The 13158-nt window shown below is 52.7% G+C and overlaps 1 protein-coding gene across 1 annotated transcript in view; it reads right to left on the reverse strand.

The window, feature by feature from the left end:
- Positions 1-13158, reverse strand: part of LOC125758359 (uncharacterized) — a 162803-nt gene that overhangs the window by 11702 nt on the left and 137943 nt on the right. Inside the window, exon 28 of the mRNA XM_049415436.1 lies at positions 724-812. Within this exon, the coding sequence (XP_049271393.1) occupies positions 724-812 (89 nt within the window). The remainder of the gene's footprint in view (positions 1-723; positions 813-13158) is intronic.

Genomic DNA, 13158 nt, shown 5'->3' on the forward strand with positions numbered 1-13158 from the left:
TAGATAGATAGATAGATAGATAGATAGATAGATAGATAGATAGATAGATAGAAAGAAACGCTCAAAGTGCCTTGGTTTCGCTAAGAAATGCTTCGCATTTAAAAACATCACTGAAGATGTTCTCGCAATCATTAAAAAAGCTAATGTAGGCAGAACCGACTACGCAATTGGCCGGCTGACTCAGTAGTCTGCTCTTCCAATAGCGTAGTTTACCGGAGCAAGTGATCTTTTGCCTGTCTTTTACAGAATATTATTGATTATTTGATAGGTCTAGTGCGAGAATATTAATTTGGCCTACATTTGCACCGGAAGATTTACTACAGATCGGCTGCTTTTTATCAGTATGTTCAAATGTGGTGCGGGGCCCAGCGCTGTTTTACATGGATTAGCGTATTACTGCAGAATATTTAGCGTTACATCGTACAGCTACTCTGCCGGTCAGACGTTCTCTGCTTCAGATCGAGAAAGTTTATTCCCTATTGAGACCTCATCTTACGAAAACACTCGAAGGACTCGAGTGGTATACATTACACCCTGTCCGTTTAACGTCGCTACCAGTGTGAAGGATCAAGGGAGAGTCCTTCTCTTCGGCAGCTTCCTGCGCTGCGCAGTCGACAGACACGTGTGGTATCAGAAGACAAGAGAGCGCAAGCCCATCTGCTTTGGAATACTACGTTTACTGCGGCAAATCTGCGCAATGGCGAAAACGTGTGGTATACTCACCTGCAATGCGCAGGGCACCTCCGCGCTCCACACGTCGCCAGCAGAGGTCATCAGAGACCCGAAGTCGGAAAGTACTCTGTCTGACCACTCTACGCAGATGTAAGTAGCCAAATATCAGTGCACATACAAATAGGTTTGAAAAAGGTTCCTACTCAAGTATGGCGAGTCCCCAAGTTGCAATTCATGTTCAATGAAGGGAAAAAGGTGACACAGCACAAAGACGCAAGGGGAACGAAAATGCGAATAACGATAGAGCAATAGGTGAGTTCTCACTCACTGTGAGCAAAGAATAAAAATGCCACGGAATCTCCAAAGACAAGTTTGCGACAAAGCTCCGCGGCTCCGCTGCGTTCGCACAACGTACCCTCTTCAGCCATCATACCACACTAGTTCTTACAGAGACAGCGAAGTTTTGCGATTGATTCAGAGCATTGGCGTAGCCAAGGGGGTTGGGGGTTGTTCAAAGCCCCCCAGAAATGTTCAATTTTTCTTGCGTATATTTACACGCACACACACATACCAACGCACAAACATACATAAAGTATGGTTGAACCTCCCCCTTTCCCGAGAACAATTTCCGGCTACGCCCCTGATTGAGTGGATGATCGACAAACACATTTAAAAATACCTTTTAATTTTATAGAATATGGTTATGAGGAACGCCGCATTGGGAGACTCCGAAATAATTATGACCACCTAGGATGACGTGACGTGCACCTAAATCAGTGAACACAAGCATTTTATTTCTTTTCGCACAGTTTAATATAAGGCCGTGATTGCTGAACTCGATGCTTAGCCGCGTAAGAACGATAGCCGTTGGTAGATGCCTAGAATGACGGACTCTGGTGATAATGTCTTCCTTTTTCTTCATGGGTTACAGTAAGACTTGTGGTATTACAGTCTGAGTTGCAGTATATTGCATTAGTTGCAGTATATGCATTAGTTACGAAATACTTCTATACAGATGCATGGAAAATAGTTTAATGTGTGGACATGGAGAGTGTATGACCGATTTCATTGTGCACTATATGCACCCGAATTGTGCATAATGCGCGACTCTTACACGGGAAAAGCACGTTTCTCCGGAGCATTGTATGGAGAATCAGCTTTTAACGTTGGTGAATACCGCTTATTTGAAAACACACTTGATTTCTCAGAATAGAACTACTGGTGATGAAAGCGCCAAAGCAGGTCGCAGGATATTCGCTCCCGCAAACACGACCATCTTTGTAATCAGCTCGCATTTTTAACAGCTTTGTTTGAAAGAACCGACAAATACCCAGATCGTGCGATTAGATCTTGCTGTGAATTATAGTGACAGGTTCAAGCATCCTTTTTGCGATTTAAGTAGGATCTGTATATTTAAATTGCGTTTAAAAGTCGGAAAGAGCCGGTATCTTGCGCAGCCTAGCGGAAGAGCCTTGAAGCTGGATTATTGAGTCGTTCACTTTGGTGTACGCAGTCTGATGCTTTCATGCGCACCATAATTAGTACTGAAATGTATATTATTATTCCATCGCTGCTCTACTCTGTGCTGCTTACGAGCTAAAAGGAGTCGCTCGCTGAGAAGCGGCGCTGCCGTCAAGGCAACCAGTGAAACATGTTGATTGGCGGCGCATGCGCGCTGAGTGCACGCATTCGCCGCGAGCCGCCGCGCTAAAACACGAGCCGTTCTCGCGTTTCACCCCCCTATGTTTGCAGCATGTGTTATATGTAACGACATCATAATCGTCGCAGCGAAACATTTAAAATATAAATAATCCACGGCGTGTTCGGCGTTACAATTTCGTAAGCTTTCCGTTCTGATAATGAAAACAGGCACAATAAAATTTGGTTGTCGCGTCCTTAAAAGGGGCCGCGGAACACTTTTCCGAGTAATCCTCGAATAAACAGCTAGCGCAGTTTATTGTCCCACGAATCGCATGCTACGAACAATTTTTGAACGTTTCCAGCCTGAGCGTAGTTACAGACACAGATCCACAAACCGGGGATACCGCTACGTCCGATAGTTGACTTTAGAACATCCCCACTTCGCATGCTGTCCGAACATCTACACAGGACCCTGTCACCCCTAGTGGGGAAGACAGCCACACATGTAAAGAACGCCACCCATTTTGTTCAGCGCATGTCGGAGGTGACAATCGGCATTGACGAAAGCCTCGAGTATTTCGATGTAGTTTCGCTGTTCACGAGCGTACCCGTACCCCTCGCGGTCTCAGCTGCCCGAGCCGCCCTGGAGAGGGATGAGAACCTCAGCGAAAGGACGAACCTCAGCACGGACGAACTGTGCCGTCTGATGGAGTTCTGCCTCAACGCAACATATTTTTCTGTCGGAGGTGAATTCTACCAACAAACGAGGGGAACCGCCATGGGAGCCGCCATTTCAGCCACAGCGGCAAACTTGACGATGGAACACATCGAAACACGAGCTTTGGACACGTTCGCCGAACCACAAGAAATATTTTTGAGGTATGTGGATGACGTCTTTTGCGTGATCAAGGAGTCTAACATCGACGGTTTCCTGGTACACCTAAATTCGATGGAACCGGCGATTTAATTCACCGTGGAACATGAAAAGAACAACGTGCTTCCTTTTCTGGATGTGCTAGTGAAACGGCAAAAAACGGGGCTGAAAGGATGTTTGAGCTTCTCGGTGTACCGAAAACCTACACACACCGGACGACACCTGCAGTTCAGCTCTAACCACCCGACCGCCCACAAAACATCAGTGGTCAACACACTTCTGAATCGCGCAGAGGCCGTCTGCAGCTCCAAAGAAATACGGAGAAAAGAAGAAAAAGCGATCACCACCGACCTCCTGGACAATGGATACCCGAAAAGCTTTGTTCGCCGAGTGCGCCAGCGACGCCGGGAAAGCGTCCCCCCCCCCCTTCCGCATTCTTCTGCAATGGGTGACACTAACAATGAGGCTTCCCGCAAACGTTCCTACCGCATCTCGGTCCCATACGTTCCGGGAATCAGCGAGCAACTGTCCAGGGTGCTGGGAAGAGAAGGCACCCAGGTAGCGCACAAGCCCGTGTCAACAATCGGGCGTCTCCTGCCACGGCCAAAAGACCGATTGCCAAAAGAAAGATGCCCCGGGTTGGTCTACGAGATTCCATGCACGGACTGTGACGCCACTTACATCGGTGAAACAAAAAACTTCCCCGAAAGGATACGGCAACATCGAAACGACGTGCGTAGCTTCAACGCTGCGCGAAACGCCCTCGCTGAACACAGCGAAACGATGGACCACCGCATCAATTTTGACGACGCCCGGGTCATCGACACGGAAGGCAACCACACAAAAAGGCAGTTCTTGGAATCCTGGCATATCCAAACAACACCGGGAAATGTCAACCGCTCAACTGGAACATTGCCGAGTGTGTACGTGCACGGTCTATGGAGCCAGTGGAAGAAACACCGCGGCAACAAGAACGGCGGGAAGGACAATGGAGAGGGGGCCACCACCAAAGAAACTCGCTAGCTTCGGAGCTGGCCGAACAGTCACCCCTGAGGAAGGGACCGAATCGGTCCCGAAACGTAGGGTCAGTTTTATAGCTTCTAAAGTTTAACTTAGGAAAGTGGCTGGAGAGTTTATTATTTTTCGTAAAAATTTCTCTTTCAGTATTCATTCTAAGAAGACAGCGCCTGCAAAGACGGACACAAGAAAGAAATCAGAACACCACAAACTACTTGCCAACTATCTCAGCGCTCGGTTATTCTAATCTCATTCAGTACCGACGAGAACGCTAGAAGCTACACAGGGAATGATACCAGAGTCCTTCAATACTTTTACTGGTCATGAGGCTTCGTCATAACTCTATGGGGGAGCTTTGTGCGCTGCAAGCGGCGGCCGCGGCGCGGCGTTGAGTCCAGTCTATTGGCATTGGGCAAACGGCAGCGAAGGCGGCTGCCGGTGTCAGTGCAATATATCTTGGAGAGTCAGCGCGCAGTTTTCATCTTATGTCCTGTATTGTGCCCAGTGTGTTGTGCCTGAGGGTCGGAAAGGATGCCGCGTACCTGCTGCGTACCCTGGATTCGATCAGGATACAAGGGCAATGACGAAAAGGTGTCGGTGCTCTGGCTGCCCAGAGACAGCGAACGGCGGGAAATGTGCAAGCGCGCCATACCACGACGAGAAACCGGTGGTTTCACATTTGACTCCCCGCATATGCGTGTCTGTAAAAAGCACTTCGATGAGAGCGACATTGTTCGCGTGCACCAATGGCTAGTCGGAGGTGGTGCTGTGACGTCGCAGTGCGATGTTCCGAAACTTTTGCGGACGCTTTGCCGATGATTTTCGACGGCTTCCCAGCGTGTTTGTGTAACGCAAAAACGTCCAGAGCTCGCCCGCCTACACAACAAAAACGTAAAAGAAACACACAAGGTATGTGCTGTGCATGTGTATCAGAGCAAACATCTGAACTAAATAAAAATATTTGGTTCTGAGTGCCGCTATCATAAGGTTTGAATTTGGTGAAGCAATAAAAAATTCCTAACCGTCGTGCAAAACAAGCCTGGTTCTGACATGCTAACAGTAGATGTAATCAACACCTGACGAAGACCGCGACGCTTACGAATGCCGGAAACAAAGAAAAACAATTTAGTGGAGAGAGAGAGAGAGAAGCAACTTTATTAAAGTGAAAGTATTTTCACAGAGGGATGGCGGTCAGGCCGTGCCTGGCGGCCACCTCCTCGGCTCGTTGTATGGCCCGGAGCTGTACTTCGAGGCTCGTACTGCGGAGTACACTTCCCCACGCCTCGGGCGAGGGAGTGGTCAGGAGATCAGGCGGGGGTGGATCCTCGCTGCAGTCCCATAATATGTGAGAGAGGGAGGCGACGGAGCCACACTGCGAGCAGTGTGGACTGAACAGATCGGGGTAAATGTGTGTGTACACCTGTGGGCACGGGAAGGAGTTCGTTTGGAGGCGACGCCACGCGATCTCTTGCGGTTTCGTGAGTTTATGATGCGGCGGTGGTTTCGTTCGACGCCTGAGGCGATAGTGCTGGGCTATTTCGTGATAGGAGGTCAGGGGCTCGCCGAGGTCCTCGGGGTTCGTGGCGCGGCCCACCACTCGGTTGACGAATTCTCGAGCTTGTCGGTGGGCAGCCTCGTTCCCCGGGTTTCCCGCGTGCGCAGGGACCTAGATGAGAGATATGGGAGGTCGATCCTCGTCTTCGAAGTGGGCGAGGGACTGAAGGAGTCTTAAGGTACCGGGAACAACGGTACCGCGCGCGAAATGGGAGATCGCGGTTTTCGAGTCACTGAGAATCGTGGTGAACCCGGAGGTCACCGCGAGAGCTATGGCCGCTTCCTCGGCTTCGGCAGGGTGGAGGGCACGGATGGAGCCGGCTACACGTAAGACTGCGTTGGTGTGGAGGGGGGTGCGAGTAGCCATTACGCTGAGTGCGTACGCGCTTGGTTGAGAGGGGTAGCGTGCCGCGTCCACGTAGGCCGCATCGGGCCGCGAGGCGTAGGCGTCGTTTAAGGCTTGCGCTCGTGCTCGCCGTCTACCGTCGTGATGTCCAGCAAGCATATTTTTCGTCAGTGGCTTGATGAAAAAACGTCGACGTAAAGGCGGCGGTATTGAGGCCGGGTCTGCGCCCGATGGCGAGGCGGTGAGGCCGATGCGAGCGAGTATCCAGCGGCCGGTATTGCTGCCGCGAAGTCGCTGGATTTGTGCTGTACGGTGTGCTTCGATGAGTTCGTCGACGGTGTTGTGGATGCCAAGGCTGAGGACATTCGACGTAGAAGTCGTACGGACGAGGCCAAGAGCCGTCTTGTACACTTTGCGGGTGAGTCGGTCGACTCTGTCCCTCTCGGATCCCAGTAGGCGAAGGTAGGGCAGCGCGTACGTGAGACGAGAGATGACGAAGGCGTGGATAAGCTGGAGAAGGTCTTTTTCTTTCATTCCTTGCTTTCGAGCCGACACGCGAGCGATGAGGCGGGTCATTTGAGTAACGGTGACGGTGAGGCGTTCTAGTGCGATGGTGTTGCGTTGATTCTATTGAACGAATAGGCCTAAAATGCGGATGTGGTCAACGTGTGGTACGGCTACACCGTTGACATAGACGTGGATGGCCGGTAGGGGAGGAGACTTATTCCTACGGCGGTCGGGAGGACGAAGCAGTAAGAGCTCCGACTTGCTCTCCGAGCACGTGAGGCCCGCCTGCGTCGCGTGGCTAACGACGGCGTCAGCCGCACGTTGGAGGGTCTCCTCGATCTGTCCGTCTGAGCCCGTAGTCGTCCACAGCGTGACGTCGTCGGCGTAGATGGTATGGCGGAGACCCGGGATCCGTTCGAGTGAAGAAGGGAGCGTGCGCATGGCAAGGTTAAATAGGAATGGAGACAAAACTGCTCCTTGAGGGGTGCCTTTGTCTCCGAGTGTGAGGCGTTTAGAGGTGCAGCCGCCGGCCAACGAAAAATCGATGGTGCGGTTCAAGAGGAAGTCGCATACATAGTTGTACGTCCGCTCGCCCGGGTCAATGGCGGCAAGGTTGGAGGCGATGGCCGTGTGTCGCACCGAGTCGAAGGCCTTGTGAAGATCAAGACCGAGCACGGCGCGAGTGCCGGGTTTCGGCGGGGTCCAAAGGAGGTCGTGGTGTATCTGCACGAGCGCGTCTTGCGTAGATAGGTGGGCGCGGAAGCCGAGCATCGTGGGAGGGAAGAGGTCGTTTTCTTCAGCGTAGTTCTGTAATCTGGCTAGGACAACGTGTTCTATCAGCTTGCCAAGACAAGAGGTGAGCGATATGGGGCGCAAGTTGGTGATGTCCATCTTCTTGCCTGGCTTGGGGATAAATACGAGCTTCGCGTGCCTCCACTCTTGTGGTATGTGGCCCGAGCGCCAGCACTCGTTCGCGCACTGCGTGAGCGCAGCCACCGATTTGGCGTCCAGGTTTCGAAGGGACTTGTTGCTTACGCCATCAGGACCAGGCGCCGAGGTTGTGCGTAGCTTCAGCATGGCCGCGTAGATTTCCGCCTCCGTAATATCTTCGTCCAGTTGGGGGTTCGGTTTGCCGCTGTACGGGGGCAATATCTCCGGCGGCGCGTCTGGCGAGGCGAGGCTCACGTAACGAAGAGATAGCTCATCGAGCAGCTCGGCGTCCGTGCCAGGGTAGCGATGTAGGAGCCGTTGCAGCTGTTTTTGTGCAGACCATTTTGACGAGCAGGGATCGAGCAATTGCCGTAGTAGGTGCCACGTTCTCTTGGAGCTCATCTGCCCATTGAGGCCGTCACACAGCTGGCCCCATTGCTGTTGCGCGAGGGCGAGGCTGTGGTTCTCGATTTCGCGCGCTAGAGTCTCGAGGCGGCGGCGTAGCTTCTTGTGACGCTGCCGTCGCCACCTGCGCAAGAGGCCAGCGTGTGCGTCCCACATGTGGAGGAGGCGAGAGTCGGTTGTGTGCAAGTCGGCGGTGGTCTCCACCTCGCGGGTTGTGGCTTGCACGTGCTCTTGTAATGAGGTGATCCATTCGTTGATGTCGGTAATGGTGTCGGAGGCTCTTTCTTCACGCAACTTGCGGAATTTCGGCCGCTCGGTAATGCGAGCCGTGGGTTTCGGCTTCTTACTTAGGCGCGTCTCGATTGTGATCGCGAGGATGTTGTGGTCGCTGCCTGCCAAGAGTCCCGTATTGTCCCAAGTAGCGCGCGTCACGTTCTTGCACAGCGTGAGGTCTGGCGAGGTGTCACGGCACACACTGTTGCCTATGCGTGTAGGCGGCTGCTGCGGGTCGTTAAGCAGGGTGAGGCGAAGGTGTTGTACTAGCGACCAGAGCTTTCTGCCTTTCGGGTCCGTGTGCACGTAAACCCAGTCGGGATGACGTGCGTTAAAGTCGCCGAGCAAGAGCAGCTGCGCGTCACCGACGAGAGCGATCGTCTCACTGAAGAGGTGGGAGAAGTCTGCCGCTTTCTCACGTGGGGAACTGTACACATTCAGGACGAACGGCGACCTGTCTGTGCGCTTGCGAGGGAGAATCTCAACGAGCGTGTGCTGAATGCCCGTGGCTTCTATTTCGTGCTGCACGGCCGTGAGGCCGTTGTGAACGAGCGTAGATGTGCAGGGGGAAGCGTGCGAACCGAGCTGATGGTAGGCCGCGTAACCGGGCAGAGTGGAGGGGGTGGATGCCCCGGGATGCCCCGGCCCCGGGTGTTATCGCCTCTTGCAGGGCGATAACACCCGGGGCCGGTTCCGTCGCCTGTGGATCAGCTTGCAGTTTCTGTACGAGCTGCTGCAGGTGGCTCCGTTTCTTACGGTACCCCCTGCAGTTCCACTGCCACACGGTCAGTATAGGACGCGCCATGATTAAGCCGTTCCGGGTTTGGGGCCCGCCTGCAGCGTGGCAGGTTGGCCGAACGTGGTCGAACGCTGGCGGCGCTCGAAGCGCGTGTTAATTTCGGCTGTGGTGGCCTCCGTGTAATTTTTGAGGGTGTTAAGTGAAGTATTGGTGGCCTCCGTATAACTCTTGAGGGCGTTCAATGAGCTGTTCGTGTCCGCAATGGCCTGTTGCAGAGTGTTGAAACGGGCTTTGAATTTGGCGTCTAGGGTCGTGAGAGCCGTGGATATTGCCTTCGAGACCGCCGCGGGGATATCTATTTCCGCATGAAGCGACGCGGTAGACGTGTTTGCTTTACGCTTACCCGCGGGCTGCGTTGCGGCTGGGACGGCGGAGAGGTAGCTTCCATCGGTTGCGGCGCGGTTGCGGGTGGTTGCGCAATGGTTCTGTCTACATTTGCTTTTAATGATTGGATGTATTGTGTAAGGTTTCCTATTTGGGACATTAATTTAGAGATCTGAGACTGCTGCGAGGACAGTTGTGCCTTAAGAGAGGAGTTCTCCCTGACCAGCTCCCTCACCTGTGCATCTGGCGACGACGTCGGCGACGCTTTGAGCGACTCCGGGGGTCCTTGGGCCCAGGCGAGCTTCTTGGGACCGGGCGTGGACGAAGGCGGTGACGATCCCTGGGATGAATTCGGCGAGCAGGGGAGGTGCGAAGAGGACGAGTTGAAGCGGCTGGTCGAACGGGACCGTGTTCGGGACCGCGTTCGGGACCTCGATCGGTACCGGCGACGGTGTGGGATCTGGAGCGGCTGGTCTGTTCCTGCTGCTGCGGCTGGCCGGGAGGCGGGAGCGACCGCTCTTGTGACGGTGAGCGACTGTTGCGGAGGATCGGCGGCTGCTGCTGTGGTGGCTCCTGGTTGTGTGTTTGCTTCGGCGCGTTGTCGGATGGGATGGGCTTCTTAATAAAACGATATTTGCAGTTCGAACTGTTCGTTGCGTGACCGCCATTACAAACGATACAGCGGGCAAGGCACGTCGGTTGGGTACCCTGTGGGGTCGGCGGGTGGTCCTGGCCACAACGGGAGCAGCGGTTGCGTTTTGGATGGGGGCAAACGTCAGTTAGGTGGCCGACCTTGCGACAGTTGAAACAAGCTTCTACTCTTGGGTAGAAGGGGTAGAGGCGAATGTAGACGCCGTGATAGAGTATCCATCGGGGCAAACAGTCTCCAAGCATGGTGACGAGTACGTGTTTGGTCCTTCCCATGCGGCGGCCGCCCACGACAGGCATGCTTGGGTTATTCTCTTGCAAGTCCTTCAGGATTTCGTCATCAGTGAAGCTGTCGTAGGCATTGAACATGATGCCACGAAAGGCATCGTCGGGCGGTGGGGCGTAAACGTGAAATTCGATGGTCCGGTCTCCTATCTGCAAGGACGTGATGCGAAGGTAGGCTTGTGCTCGGACGGAGTCTGGCACACTGATGATGAAGGTGTTGTTTGTGGGGTGAACACGTAGCTTATCGCGGGATGCTGGTGGCTGGTCCGGTAACGACGCGGCCTTCAGCAGGGCTTTGTACAGTTGCCATGGCGGCAGCTTGGTAAGGTCGACGGGAGTCTTTGGCCGTCCCACGATGTGTATGGTGTCAGCTGGCATCCTAGGTAGTGGTACGCGTTTTCGCTGGGGCGGCGGGCGCGGTTTCATGTCGTTTCGTGTAGCCGTCGCTTGCTGGGCGGCGTTCTGGTGCGGCGTGGCCTGACGGAGCTCGAGCCGTCGCTTCTCCTGGGCGCGAAAACCGGGCGACGGCTGCCAGGAGCCGTCCGACCATTCTTCTGCCGAAATCGTGTGTCCTTCAACCACGCACTCCATGCCGGTGGCGACCGGCCGCGGCAGGGGCGCGGGGTGGAACGCTAAAGCACTTGCAAGAGGCCGCGAAATGGCCTAAAATCGAAGAAAATTGCGCCAAACTGCGCCAGAGTCTCGGGTTTGGGGGCTTTTCCCAACGCTAGCGAAAACGAGGCGCAGAAGATGCGAAACGCGACAGACGGCACGGATCAGATCGCGCCGTCCAAAAGCTGCGACCGTGCACTATCGCGTCTGGAAGTAGAATCCTCAGTTAGTGGAAGTCGCAATTGAAAGCGGCATAAATTCACAGGGTCACTTGAGCATTCGCCTCAGAGTAATCGAATGGCTAAGGCCATCTTCGTCTGTTTCTTCCGTCGACGTATTGATCCTCCCCCGCCCCACTCCGAAAGCTGTCTGCACCTAAGGTGATTTTGCACTGCCTCCAGGATAGGAGGCATTGCAAGGTGTCTGCACCTTAACACAGGTTGAAAGCGCAAATAACGAAGACAGAGAAGAGGCTTGACACACACGAGCGCTGTGTGTGTCAAGCCTCGTACAGCGCTCGTGTGTGTCAAGCCTCTTCTCTGTCTTCGTCTTTTGCGCTTTCAACTTGTGTCATGCCAAACCAACAAGCCCAAACAGCTACCCTACTCTGCACCTTGCCTGTTTTTGCACTGCCTACGTGATCGATCCAATGATAACGGAGGCAATGCAAAGGAACGATGTCATGTGATGACTTCATCGTGTGACGCCACGTTACGTGACGTCATGATGACATCAAAAATTATGGCGATCTGTGACGTCATATGGTGACGTCATAACGTGATAATTTTTTTGCATTACTCGTGTTGACGCCGCCGACGCAGGGCACCGCCGGCGCCGACGGTCAATTTTCGAGTTTGATGAGGCATCTAAGGCTTCCACCTTAACAACAGTAAAGAAGCACCGCGAAAACTACACAGTATTGCATGAGCGACCGAACTTTAAACCCGGCAAGGCGCCGTAGTGATAAACCAATGCAAAAGAAAACACAAAACCAGGAAAAAGCTGTACAAAGCATTCCTTGGTGCTCCTAAATTGCTAAATTCGAAGCCCTGATTCATTCAAAGTGACTGTTGGTTCGATAAATACGAGGCTACTTTAAGATATCTTCGTATACAAACACCACGTGTATAGACTGAAAGATTTGATATGCGCGTTCAAGAGTTGCAGCCACTGTACTTCCGCGACGCATTAAGATTCGCCAGAGCCCTTGAAGGACTCTGGATCATCAGCAGATTTCCACTATACGCGTTAAAAAACGGAAGAAGCATGTTTTTATAGCGGTAGTATATCGCAAAGCGGAGGCAGCATGCGTACGTCGCCGACGAATTTCGTGCTGCAAGGCCTCATTCGACGCTAAATTGCACTGTATTAGAGCTTCGCCGAATGTACCTGAAGGTAATATTGCTCTGAAAATATGATCAACGTTCACGGGTACAATCGATCATGTTTTCCGGTTCTGATGCGTGCCGCAGAACTGCAGTGCCGGATCCTCACCGATGCCCCCACACGGGCGAGGGTGCCCCTAGCGGCTGCTCCTGTCAATATTTCAAAGTTTCGCGGAAGCTTCATGACCAATAAAAGTATTGAAGGACTCTGGTGATACCACGGAAGAAAGAAGCTGCATCGACGCGCCTCATTAGATTCAGCATCTATTCTTTCGATTTTTTTTTATTCATAGGTGTTCGCGTACTTCTGGAATAAAGGCAACTCAGCCTGCGCCAGGCGGAACCCTGCGGCGGCCGCGGTAACGATTCAGCTCTGGAAGCGTTCTTGTTGTGAGAAATTCTGGCTGATGCGACGGTAAGCACTGATGTAGTGGGTTCAGTGCGAGACAAACAACCTGCTAATGTACGTATAGTGTGTGCAATAAGGCGAGTGTAGTACGCCCAATGTCGGCTCACGAAGGAGAAAACGAAACAACAAGCGGACGAACGTTGATCGAAACCGGAAGAACTAATATAAGCGACTTTTTCTATGTTTATGAAGAAAAAGACATGTATACTTCTGTCTTTTTTTTATCCTGACACAAAGAAAAGAAATATTAAGCAGAATGTTTTCGAAGTCCAGCACACAGCCAATTATAATGTTCTTCCCTTCGTCTACATAATAGTTTCACTAGTGCACAGCGAGCGATTTTCAGCTGTCTAAAACAAAATTGCGAATTGCCTGTTCCTGAAAGGCCAATATATTTGGCTCGTACGTTCACAGGGGCCTTCACTACTGATCGGCGCCGTTTTATATGTTGAAAATTGTTGCATTGAATGCATCAGA

The sequence above is a fragment of the Rhipicephalus sanguineus genome, chromosome 4 (genome assembly GCF_013339695.2).
Source record: "Rhipicephalus sanguineus isolate Rsan-2018 chromosome 4, BIME_Rsan_1.4, whole genome shotgun sequence".
NCBI lineage: Eukaryota > Metazoa > Arthropoda > Arachnida > Ixodida > Ixodidae > Rhipicephalus > Rhipicephalus sanguineus.